The sequence below is a fragment of the Carassius gibelio genome, chromosome B9 (genome assembly GCF_023724105.1).
Source record: "Carassius gibelio isolate Cgi1373 ecotype wild population from Czech Republic chromosome B9, carGib1.2-hapl.c, whole genome shotgun sequence".
In the NCBI taxonomy this organism is placed as follows: domain Eukaryota; kingdom Metazoa; phylum Chordata; class Actinopteri; order Cypriniformes; family Cyprinidae; genus Carassius; species Carassius gibelio.
The window spans coordinates 24,301,378-24,314,550 of NC_068404.1; the positions used below are offsets into that span (position 1 = coordinate 24,301,378).

The 13,173-nt window shown below is 37.4% G+C and overlaps 2 protein-coding genes across 4 annotated transcripts in view; both read right to left on the reverse strand.

Annotated features, from left to right (window-relative positions):
• Positions 1–6,069, reverse strand: part of LOC127965381 (zinc finger protein 385B) — a 127,754-nt gene extending 121,685 nt beyond the window's left edge. The window contains exon 1 of one of the 3 annotated variants that reach the window (XM_052566184.1): positions 5,903–6,069. The gene's annotated coding sequence lies outside the window, so the exon portion shown is untranslated. The remainder of the gene's footprint in view (positions 1–5,902) is intronic. The other 2 variants (XM_052566183.1, XM_052566185.1) reach the window with 2 other exon arrangements.
• A 3,183-nt stretch (positions 6,070–9,252) lies between these two features.
• Positions 9,253–13,173, reverse strand: part of cwc22 (CWC22 spliceosome associated protein homolog) — a 38,365-nt gene continuing 34,444 nt past the window's right edge. The window contains exon 21 of the mRNA XM_052565715.1: positions 9,253–10,150. Within this exon, the coding sequence (XP_052421675.1) occupies positions 9,582–10,150 (569 nt within the window). The 3' untranslated portion in view covers positions 9,253–9,581. The remainder of the gene's footprint in view (positions 10,151–13,173) is intronic.

The window sequence follows — 13,173 nt, forward strand, 5'->3', positions numbered from 1 at the left end:
TGCGGTATAAACTGTTTGAATAAATTCAGCTACTGTCAGTCAAAGAGGTTCGGTTATGAGTGTTAATTGATTTCTGCGTGCACCACAGTATAAACTGCACCTCATTTTGCTGATGCAGAGTAACAGTTTTAGGTCTGTTGCTGAAGAGATTCTAATTGGATTCCACAGAGGGATTGTTTGAAATTGCTGACTCCTTTACCTTTAGTTTTGAACTTTCCAATATATATTTTTTTATTTTTATGATAGAGGGGAAAAAATGGGGACAATAAGTCCACAAAAAGCACACGCATAAATCATACAGTCAACAATGTTTGAAACTAATTTATTGGTGCATGTGATACCAAATAAATCTCATTACAAAACTTGCACTGTTTTATTTAAATGGATTATCTTAAAGGGATAGTTCACCCAAAAATAAAAATTCTGTCATCATTTATGCATGTTGTTCCAAACCTGTATGAGTTGCTTTCTTGTTGAACATAAAAGAAGATATATTTTGAAGATTGCTGGCAATCACACAGTTGGTGGTTCCCATTGCCTTCCATAGTATGGAAATAAATACTATGGAACCACCAACATAAAAAAAACAACTCATATAGGTTTGAAATGACATGAGGATGAGTAAATGATTTTTCATCATTTTCATTTTTAGTTAAAGGGACAGAATCCCTTTAACTAAAACAACTCTCATTTTTGGGTGATATCATGAACCCCATGAATACTTTTCAGCATCTCCTTGAATACCTGGCTTTTACACGGTTCACAATCCAATCAGTGTCCTCACATAACATCTCGCTTGCACTTTTTTTTTTTTTTTTTTATCACATGACAAGACACATAACTGTATATTTTGCGGCATCCATAAGACTTTTGAAGACACAATAGAAATGATCTGTTATGCATCTGCCATGTAAAATCTGTCATGTCAATTCACATACGTGTTGTGCAGTATTTCTCTTTGGGAAATGTAATGTAGTCTCAGTCCCTGTGCTGCTTTCTCTCACGGCACCCATCGCATCCGTCCCTTGTCATCGGCTGCAGTGTGATTTCTCACAGCTAAAATTACAAATATAAACGCACGTGACAGACTGGGGTGTTAACAAGTGGGAACTGGCCAACTTAGCATCAGCTCAACGGGATCCCTGCAGTAGCTCAGAATTTGACTATTGAATGCAAGAACTAAATAAAATGGATAACGAATCAATGAAGCTTAATGAATTTTAAAAGTAAGATGAGCACACATGGAGAAAATCAACAAGACATTTACTTCTGGAACTATGTTGTTGACTTCCCAATTGTGCCATCCCAATTAGTTGATAAGTCTCTCAAAATATCCCCAGTCCTGTCAGAAAAGAAAAAAAAAAAAGATACAGTAAGAGTGATTCATTACGCCCTTCCAAAGAGGAATATTTCCTCTCTCCCTCTTTCACCTTCCATCTTCATCCCTCCTGCTAATTACGAGAACTAGCTGACCTTCCCAATATCCTAGTTTCCCAGCTACGTTATCATTCGTTAAACTCCGCAGAGATGCAGGAGATGTGGAGGCAATTTATTTCTGCCCCATTCCATACCCAGCAGGCCCCTCCTGGGCTTTTCCGTCAGTAAAAATAAATGTAAGGTCAAAGGAGCTACGCACACAATAACGAAGGTATGCGTACATGCGTGTGTGTATATTGACAGTAATATACATGCTAATTCAGGTCACGTCACAATTGCATGTCACTCCACAGCAGTCGTGGCCTTAACAGCAAAAGAGGTTTTATATAATTTAGCTGGTAACAGACTCTCACTAGTATCGTGCTACAATGAAAAACGGCTATTAGACCAACATACCGACATAAGTTAATAACCATTACTGGAGTGCGGCGAGATGATGGCATGTACTACGTGACAGTAGAAATGTGACAGATTCATGGAATAATGTCAAACAGTGGAGTCAGATGTGTCTCAAAAAACTTAAGAAGGAGCATTGGGTCATCCTTAAGACTTTATAAAGAGACATCTATTATGGTAGTAAGAAAGTGGAACCAAAAAAGGCCACAAAAATACACTATAAATATATTGAAATGTAAGGAGCCGATTAATGGTTTGAGTTAGATTAACCTAAATAATTTTATATAAAATATGAAATCATAACTAGCTCACTTGTGCAGAACGTCTGCCTTTTCGGCTCGTGGATCACTTTCACGCATGATGGGGAGCTCCATAAATCACGGCAGACAGAATGGGACTAATTACCAGTCACCTATACAGGCATCTCACAGCTGCAGGGGGGACAAGCTATACCACAAAAGCAGCCTTTATGGTGGCATGACAGCCAGGCTTTTGTGCAACACACGGAAAAGATATCCAACCACAATAGAGTCAGTGTCTGGAGGAAAAAAAAACGGTGCAAACAATAACATTCATGTGGAGTATGAAACAAATTACTGAGAATGGCCCATGCGAGTTTACTGTAAATAATGCACAACGTATGGTCTGCAACTAATACTTGGGAAATATTAAGAAAAGGTTTTCTGGAATTGTAAGTGGGTGAGCTCTGCAACTCGGTTTCTAGTGAACATCATGACAACATGCTAACTAGGCCTATACGTCATTCACTTAATGAGAACATGTTGCCATTTGCAACCTGTTCTGTCTACATAATATGATGCATTTCAGAGAAAAAAAACAGGATATTCAATAAAAAAAAAAAAAATTGTTTTTGAAAGAAGTCTAACCAAGGCTGCATTTATGTGATCAAAACATACTGCAGTAATGCAGTAATATTTTGAAATATTATTGCATTTTAAAAGAACTCCTTACCATTTAAAGATGTTTCCAAAATGTAATTTATTCCTGTGATGCAAAGCTGAATTTTCAGCAGTCATTACTCTAGTCTTCATTGTCACATGATTATTCTAATATGCTGGTTTGCTGTTGAAGAAACATTTCTTATTATTACCAGTGTTGAGAACAATTGTGCTGCTTCTTTCAGTGGAAACTTTTTTGTGAATAAAAAATGTAAAAGAACAGTATTTAATTTGAAACGTAATTTTTTTTGTAACATTATAAATATCTTTACTGTCATTTTTGATCAATTTAATGTTTCCTGGCTATGTGTGTGTGTGTATATATATATATATATATATATATATATCGTAGAAGATAAAATAGGACGAAAAACAAATACTTATTTTAAGAAATTTGAATTATGCCCAATAAAATGAATAATAGGGTCAAGTTTAGTTAATTTAAAAAACTCATAAGATCTGAGCAAATCACACAAATGACCTATTTTGGATTCAAAACGGCAAAGTTCACCAAAAGGTGACAAGTTTGCGTCCCTGCTGCAGACACAAATCACACTACAAGTTGACACATGCTGTTCAGTCCTCTTCAGGAAGCTCAATTCCTGCTGAAAACCTGTGTTACACATTACAAATCTCATGCCATCACCAAAATCTCCAGAGAATCAACTTTCCTTTTTAAATAGATGACAGTGTAGGAAGTAACATCATATTAAACCAACCAATGACAGACAGAAGGAGCATTCGGGAAAACTGCTTGAAAACAAACCTTATTTTTTCCCCAATTCTATGTAGTGTTTCTAGTGGCGCAGAACTGACACACTTCACCTTTAAGGAAATCTGTGACATTGTTGAGATATTCTTATTGACCTTGAATAAAACCAAAGGGCTGCGGTGTTTCATTTGAAGATATCATTGAAATTGGCAAGATGTTCTTGCAAACCTTGTTTAACCATTAGTGGAGGTGAGGAGGTTAAATACTGTATTTTCTCTCTGGATCTGTGATTAACACAGATATTAAACAGCAGCAAAGAGATGCTGTAACGCTGCCGTGCAGAAAGGGAACTCATTGATTGTTCTCTCTACAAGTACTACTCCTCACTTATTGAGCAAGCAAGTGCACATCACCAGCTCCTATATTTCTAAAGGAGACAGCAGGTATAATAACAGCCCTGTGAACATTTGAGAGCTCTGGGTTACAATTTTGTGCAGAGCTGTGGTACAATCTCAAAGTTGAATTAGACAGATCTCTTTACTTTCAAAAAAATGCATAGATCAGAGTTCCAGAATACAATATTTCAGACATATTAAATGCTCTAGAAACTCCTCCAAGATGATAGGATGTGGGGGGAAAATGAAATGGAGAAGGAAAGAAGCAGGGAAGGAAGGGGGAAAATAAGCATGTGCACTGTTCTATTCTGTGCCTGCAAACACTTACTTATTGTCACTGTTGGTACATTTATCTTCAGAATGCATAGAACAAAGGTGGACTAACGTGTTTATGTAAAGAGGTTTTGGCATGATGCAACACTGCTGAACAAATTAGTCTTGATGAGGAAAGCACTTAAGTGCTCTATTAATTATGTACAGGTAGACCACACTTCAGGGAGAATATGTGAGAAGCCACACCTTCTGCCTTATGTTCACATTACACAGAAAGAAAGAGTAAGAAAGAGGGAGAGAGCACGCAACAACCCCACACAGAAACTGACATAAAAGGTCACATTTTCAAAGCCTCTGGCTGCATTAATCTAAGCTAATTTTGTTTAAATAATGCATGAATAAAAGACTTTCTAACGAGCATGCATCATATTCAGCTGTTCATTTAGGGCATTTCTAATATATTTTCAGCTATTTAAATAAATAAATGAACAAATGTTGTTTGAACACACAAAGACCAGAGCTTAAAGTCAGCATAAAGACCTTTAGTTTGAATATATTATGCGGCCTACTGTAGAATTACAAATATGAGAGGATTATTTAGTCCAAGGACAAATGCAAAAACATGCCATCAAACTGTGAAAGACGCTCAATCCAGAATAACTGGCGTACATGCATTTCCATTTCTGTCACTATCCTTATTCGCATCTTCTATTTGCCCAACACAAAAATACATTAAAACAGCTGTAGTTAATATACAGGAATGAGGATGTCTGATGCTGAACAACACCAAACTAATGGATATATACTGACAAAATATCATATATTTAATAATAAATTTATAAATATTGTTTATTAATATTTATTAATAATATTTTTGTATTTTTTATAATTAACTAAATGTTTTTCTCAAACAATAAAAGATGCGGATCAGTTTGATTCGTGGACGAATCCTTTACAGTACATTGGATTTATCAATAGGCGATTCATTGAGAAGATCCGATTCAAACGAATCATTTATTCATTAATCGGAAATTGTAGCTACTTCTCAAATGACAAGGAAGCAATTCAACATTATCAGTGAATAACAACTTAAAATGTTTCTCCAGGAGACTATAATTTCTTACGAAAACCTGGAACATAGAACACGAGTCATATGGATAACATTAAAGTAACGTTATATCCTTCAACAAAAGAAAATTAATTTTCAAATGTATGATGAGGAGTAAATCATGACAGTCTTTTGTTTTATAAGTTAACTTGCCCTTTAAATCTTATAAACAACATATACAGGTATAGATGTTATACAGAGAAACTGTCTCAAAACATTATTCGCTACCAGCGTAAACTTCTTAGTTTGATTCCTTGCAGTAACCAGCGCGTCAGATGAGATACAACGCCTGTGACGTCTTGATTGACAACTGCGTTGATGCTGAATTAGAAAGCGGCACGAACAGGTAACGTTAAGGTGAAAGTGTTTGCCAAAGTCGTTTATGAAATATGCGCTCTGGTTACCCAGAGACTCCAAAAACGTTGGAGAAAGACGAGATTTCTATCTAAAACATAAATAAATCACACACAGGAGATGGGATATCAAATACTGGCTTGATGCTTCAAGTTGCTGTCTTTCTCTCACTAAAATGAAGTTGTGGTAGACTGAGCGGTGGTCAATATTAAAACTGTCAAAAGCAGCTTTAATATTGAGCATAGGAATTCTCCTGAGGTTCACTTACCTGAACAGCCGGTGTTTGCCGGTAAAGTTGAACAGACTTGGCGTCACTCTGTGTTGCAGGTTGCACGGCGCACACGGACTGTGAGGCGACGCGCGCGTCCAGACTCGAGTCTACACGAATCCTACTACGGCGATGGCTGCTGGAGTATTATTCATGACACAAGCCTTCGCCATTGGCAGGTTACTAAACAACGTCAGCCTAAACTAATTAATATTCACCACTAATATTTCGCCATTGGAGGGTTAACTAGAACGTCTGCGTGGTGTCATTAATATATACGAAGTGGTCCTTCGCTATTGGATGGCAGGCACACGAGGTCAGCACGGGGTGAGTAATATACATAAACTAAAACTTCGCCATAGTATTTATACAGAATTCGTATTTTTTTTTTAGAAATCGTCATGTATGCTCATCCCAAGAACTCAGGGGCAGCGCTACCCGATAGCACATACTGTATGCCCTACTTTCACTGTCTGTAGGCTACACTGCATTCCTCTTAATATGGGAAGCAATCATTTTGCACTTGTATGGCAATACTTAAAAAAAAAAAAAAAAAAAAAAAACACTTTATATTGGAATGTTGCTATGCCTTTACGATTTAATACCATCCAAACAAAGTGTAATATAAAGTGATCAAAGAAAATAACAAATAGCATACAACTAAAGTCTTAAAAAGAATAAATACACTACACATTTTGTGAACTGATTTCTCCCTCTCTCTCTTTCTACGGAAGGACAATTGGTAATGTTATCATGGGCCCATCCATAACACTTGTCCTGGTTACATGAATTTAAGCAATGGTCCTGGGCGTGATATATGAAAATTCTGATTTAAAATAAGAATTTATCAAAATGTTGCTCCATGTTACAGGATGGAAAGATCTGGACAGAGGAACCATTTCTGAACATCTGAAACTCATTCTCTAATGAAACCAATGGCTCTCATTCTTTAAGGGGATCTGAGTCAAGTTGGACTTCAGTAAACAAGGTTTGAACGAAGTTTGAGGTGTCTGCTGTGGCGAGATGGTCTGACAGAATGTATAGAGAAATAGTGATCTACAAAAAAAAATATTTTAGAATTTAAAAACGGTATGAGGAAGCACCCACACTGCACTCGTTCATTCACTTCTTGTGGTGACGGTGGGCAGAGCTTTCCTTCATAGAGATATTTTCTGTCCAGTACTGCCCATTCTCACACTGACAGCATGAATATGAAATACTCGGGCCACATTTTTCAGCGGGATGTCTGTAGCAGCAGGGGGTAGATGAGAGTGATAGGTGCAAACTATTTTTTCCATTAATAATCCTAAATAAAAATGTGCATGCACAGACATTAAAGGAATAGATCAGCCAAGAATGAAAATTGCTGTCAATTTACTCACCCTCGGGCCATCAAATATGTAGATTAGGTTCGGGTTTTCAAAAGATTTGGAGAAATTCGACATGGACCAATGGATCCTCTGGAGTGAATGGGTGCCATCAGAATGAGAGTCCAAACAGCTGATAAAAACATCACAATAATCCACACCACTCCAGTCTATCAGTTACCAACCTGTGAAGGGAAAAGCTGTGTTTGTAAGAAACAAATCCATCAAGAGGTTTTAACTTTTAGCCAACATATTTGTTCAGAACTCTCTTGGACTGTTTTACTTGTAAATAGTGCTTGAACTGGACATATTGATCTCCTGATGCAGACAAGATGACTAACTAGAGAAAATATTATAGACAGGACTCGCATATTAGCCTGAAGCAGTGGTTAGAAGTTTAAAAGCTTCTGGACAGATGGACTGGAGTCGTGGATTATTGTGATGTTTTTATCAACTGTTTGGACTCTTATTCTGACGGCATCCATTCAATGCAGAGGATCCAGCAAGTGAGCAGGTGAAATAATGCTAAATTGATCTGTTCTTTATCTGTTACACCAATAAAGCAGAAACTCATCTACTGTACATCTTAGATGGCCTGAGGGTTTTTGAGTGAACTATTCCATTAATAGACATGGATGCATGAATCTTAAGTACATTGGATGTTGGTGTCAAGTCTATCTCGTGACTTAAACTAGAAGAAGATCAGATGCATCTATGCACAAAAACCAAATGTTCTGCAATAAAGACCACATGGAGCAAAGTGAATCTTGAGTCAGGTGTGCAAACTGGCAGTTAGCTGTGAATGGAAGGGGTCTGCTTACAAAATGTCTTGTGATACCAAAGTGTAAAATTCCTGCAGAGATGCTGGTGACGAAGAAGGAGCTTTTCCAGAAGTGACTCTGACAGTGTGGTGTCGAAGGAGTTGGAAATAACCGGCCTATCTACTGCTCCACTGATAATGAAACAGGCAAGCTTTTCCCTCCAGAGCACTCTTCCACTTCTCTTGTAAACTCTGATACGGTCAAGAGCCTATCTCATGCAGAAACTGATGATAAAAAATAATTTTAAGAGTATAAACAAGAAAGTAATTAGTTATAATGAGGGTGTAAATATATATACAGTGTATATGGGTAAAAGCAAAAGTAACCTGAAATCGTTTTTGTATCATACAGCAATCCTGGGATCCTTCCTCTATGAAATGACTGGCAGCTCTCTATTGATGACTTTCATTCATATGCATTTCGTTGCTTTACAATCCCAATGGGCTTGTCCTGCAACCCATTAACATCGGCTACAATGAAAAGGGCTGGCTCTATATCAGGCTAGTCTAGGCTCAGTTACCCCTGAAGGTCACGGAAGATGTGAATCCTATAAGGCAGCACAGCCGAAATCAGTGAAAGCAGAGTAGCTTCTCGTCTAATGCCCACGTGTTGTTTGAAACACTGCAATGAATTTTCAGTGCATCTGAAATGAGATGTGACAGAATTCACATGTGGTGCATTACGAGGCGCAACACTGAACAGATTGTGTTCCACAGAAATGTTACTTGATTAAGCTCTAACACTGACATGAGCTATGAACCGAGAGAGAAAAGCTATCGAAACATAAAACCCCGATTTTTCATTTGTCATTTTATCTGTAAAATGAAAATCAGCTAGGGCTAGGTAAAACATAAAAATAATCTTGATATTCTTGAACACCATCATTAAATTGCCAAATAATATATAAATATTTAAAAGCAATATTCTATTTCAATAAACATTTCCAAGTCATTCTGCAAATTTTGAATCAATTCATGAAAACTGACAAAAAAAAATCAACCTTGGAAATACCATATTTGTTTAAAGATGCCCCCCTCCCCACCTCCAAACTTTTGAACGGAAGTTTATATATTTTATATTGCTAGCAAAATCATCACAACACATCTTTAATATATCCCTAACTAGTTTGAATCAACTGCGGCTTTAATAATCACAGTAAACCTTTTAGATTTATAGCAAATGTCATCTTTAATCTTGCTTTTCCCAATTACTTCCAAAACAACAGCAAAGATACTTTTTGGGCAAGTATACATAAAATACAAAATGTCCCCGACAATATGAACACAGCTTTGTTTAACCGCGAAAATAGTTTCAATATCACCTCACACCGCATCACGGTACATTTCCAATGAGTCCTTTCAACAACTGCTCAAAAATCATTATGTTTTACTGTATAACAACACAGAAGCTAAGCAAAAGCACAAGGGTGAAAACCACAGTGAACGAGGAACGGTACGATATCATGATCTTATTCCGTCTTCCTTCAGGCGGCTATCTGTGTCTCCTCGGTGAGCTATCCCTGCTCCTCTCGTCTTTTCTCCTGGACTCTTTGTATCGGTCAGAATGCCTGTTCTCTTTATCCACCCTCTCCAAGCCGTTCTTGTACGAGCCCCTGGAGTCGGTGTCTTTGCGGCTCCTCTCTCGTGACTTTGACCTGTCCCGGCTCCGTCTCGGAGGCTCCTTCTCTCTGCTTCTGCGTCTATCTTTGTCCTTGTCCGCTCGGGAGTTTTTGCCGTCGTCCTTATGCTTGCGTGAATCTGGCTGTCGGTCTTCGTGCTCCGGAGCGAGTTGCTGCTCTTTATGTCCTCTCCCGCGCTCAGGTTCTCCACGCTGTCGAGCAGGGGGCGATTCGTCCTCGTGTCCCTGGCGGCGAGAATCTCTCTGGTGCTTGTCGGATCCGCGGCGGTCTTCGTTGCTGTCGTCTTGCCGCCGGTTCTCATGTCTCTTGCTGGGACGCTCCTCCAGAGGAGATCGCTGGTTTGCTGACTTGCTGGACCTCTTCTTTTCCTTGTTCTTGTCCTTCTTCTTGCTCGAGGCCTTCTTACGCCTCGAGTCTGAGTCTGTGAAGAAAAAGAAGAATTTTGTATGTATTTGGAGGAACCAAACATAATTCTGGTTCTGATTGAACTTTGCAATTATACCTTAGAAGCCATTCACAAAGAACTCATCTTTCCATTCTAATGCACTAGTTTTATATTGGTTTTCTATGTAAACATACACTAGACATGTATAACCAATGCGCTCACATCATGCACTTTTTCGGTGTCTTGCACATGAGTGCCGCTTGCATAAAACGCTGTGTCAAGTTAAACAAAATTCAACTTTTACATGCAGCAGTACTCATCAATGTTTGTTCCAATCAGAAGACCCCAGAGGTGAGGCTTTTGTTTATAGTAGCAAGCTGGCATGGCAATCACCCCTTTGCAAAAACCTGCCCACCTTAGTTACTGTTGCTACGTCCGACAAGCCATGCCGTTCTCACTCTACACATTCTCACGTAATAAAAAATACATCATGGGGCAAAGAGGAAACTAACAACACCCCAACAGACAAGACAGAGCAGGTTACTTTAGGAATGAAACAAGGTCTCAGCTTTCAAATTTTAAGGAATTCAATACCATTTTGTGGTATATTGCCTTAATAGTCTAAGCAGCACAGGTGAACCGTTTTTTCGTAACTATTTAAAGAATAAAAAAAAAAGATTGAACATCAGAGAGTATTTTATTTCAACCGCAGAAAGACGTCAATACAGACTTTTTCAAGTTTTAGTCCACTGAAGTTAATCTACTCTCCAGTCTTGACTTGTTGAGATGAAAATGTATTAGTGACAGATCTTTTCCTCAATATTTTCCATTTCTAATTCCACTTTCGCGATTTCACACTAGTCTTAAAAGTTGCGATACATCTTAAATAGCAACAGACATTTTCTTCCATATCTGATTACACGTTTGTGATTACACACTAGGGCTGCACAATTAATCAAATTTCAAATCGCGATTACAATTACGGATGCCACAATTACGTAATCGTTCAAAGTGGCAATTAATCGTTCAAAGTCCACTTATGTTATTCTGCACGCTTAAGATGTGTTTTTTTTTCCTTTCTACGTTATCTTAAGGGTTTTTCATACCATTACTATATCTTTACCAAGTCTGATTCCACTTTTGCATTTACGCACTAGCCTTAAAGTTATGATGTAACAATAAACAGATCTTTTCTCACATATTCTTCCATATGTAATTCCAACTTTACATTTATACACTGGCCTTTAAGTTGCAATGTAACCAAAAGCAATATTTTTTTTTATTTATTCTACCATATCCGACGCCACTTTTGTGATCACTCACTTAAAATTGTGATAGGCCTATATATTCCTGAATAGAGACATCTTTAACTGATCAACTCAGAGTCATTTTATGTGAGATCTGCTGAACCTACATCACTCAATCTGGCCTATTTCACTGAGCCCAGTAGGATCAATCCACTAACTTCTTTACACCTATAAAAAAAATTAGCAGTGTCAAATATGTCTGCACATACACACGTATGAGGAAACTGCTAGAGAACAGGAAGTAGGTCTTCCTTGAAAAGCAGCGATAAACATCAATTAACAATCATTAAACGGTAGCAGAGGAGATGAGAGGGCTGACATCACATCTCTTCTAAAAATGTAACTTCATTAACAGCCTTGAGAACAAATTACTGCACTTGAATGGCTGCGGCTCACAGACTCCTGTCAGAATCTGCCTGTTCTCAAATCTAATTATAATCACTTTTTACACAGTGCTGAAACCACAGAAAGTGTCTATTTGCATACAGATTGGGAGGGGAAGTGTTTATAACGGTGTTTGTCATCACGCCGTAATTCAAAACAAGCTATTTATGAGCAATTTCTGGCTGGGATGGAGATATTTCTGCCCTGGAACTTCAATCTATTAAACAAAACAAGGTTTTGCCATGTTGATCAATCAATCTATGATTTTCATGTTATATAGACTACTCATAAAAACAAATATTTGAAAATTTAGTAAAACAAAAAAAGCCTAAATAAAATTAATTGTTGTTTCCAGGCCTGGAAACTTTATTTTTAGAGAGCAAAATAATAGATAAAATTATTACAGAGATCCTAAATAGCTGAAACTCAAAGTAAATTCTTGACCACAGAATTTGAAAGCAAGTTTTGGCCAAATTTAAGAATTTATGTGATGAGATCTCCAAAGTGGACACTCCATCCTGAAGTGCAGGCCGATGAGTGATCAGAGCTCAGGAAGGGAGGGGGAAAACACTCCATAACAAGCAGAATAATTATGGAAGAAAAACAAACACAAACACAAAACAGATCTCACGTCAAGTCCAGACATGAATGGCATTAATAATTAGGCAAAGGGCCAATGGCCACACTTTCTTTCAGACTTAATGAGGTTTTAAAGTTATGATGGAACGCAGGCTTGCCTCTGTGCTCTTGTTCAACAACAGTTTAGTCTACAACACAGACACAATGTAACATCAACAATCCAAATCTTTCCATTCAATCTAAACCATAAAAATGGGACATTTAGTTTTGGTTATGTCAACAAAACAATGAGCAGATTAAAGTAATGTTCAAGTTGGGAATAAAGTAGGGCTGCATGATGTAACAAAATAAAATCCATATCACAACATTGCTTAGGGTGAGAGTGAAGGATGTAATTTAAATCCAAGATATAAACGGTTGGTTTCATTGCAACTGAAACATCGTATTATGAGCTGCTTGCGTGTAAATGAACACAGTGCTGTGTTTCAAAGGATATACACGCTTGATGGTTGAAGAAATTAATATGTGAATGTTAATATTATCATTTTACAGTGCGCTATAAAGTTATATATTTTTTTTTTTATATATTTATTATTCACTTTATGGTTATTGAAAGAGGTTTGGGCTGGTTCATATAAAAGTGAAGCCCCAAGTGTCTATACCAGCATTATTCAAGTCTTTCTTCAATAGTTCAACATTAAAAGGAGAGTTTTCAAACCAAAACAATTATTTTTTATTTTATTTCTATGCAGACTTTTTATGCTCCTTAACAAAATCACCCCAACCATT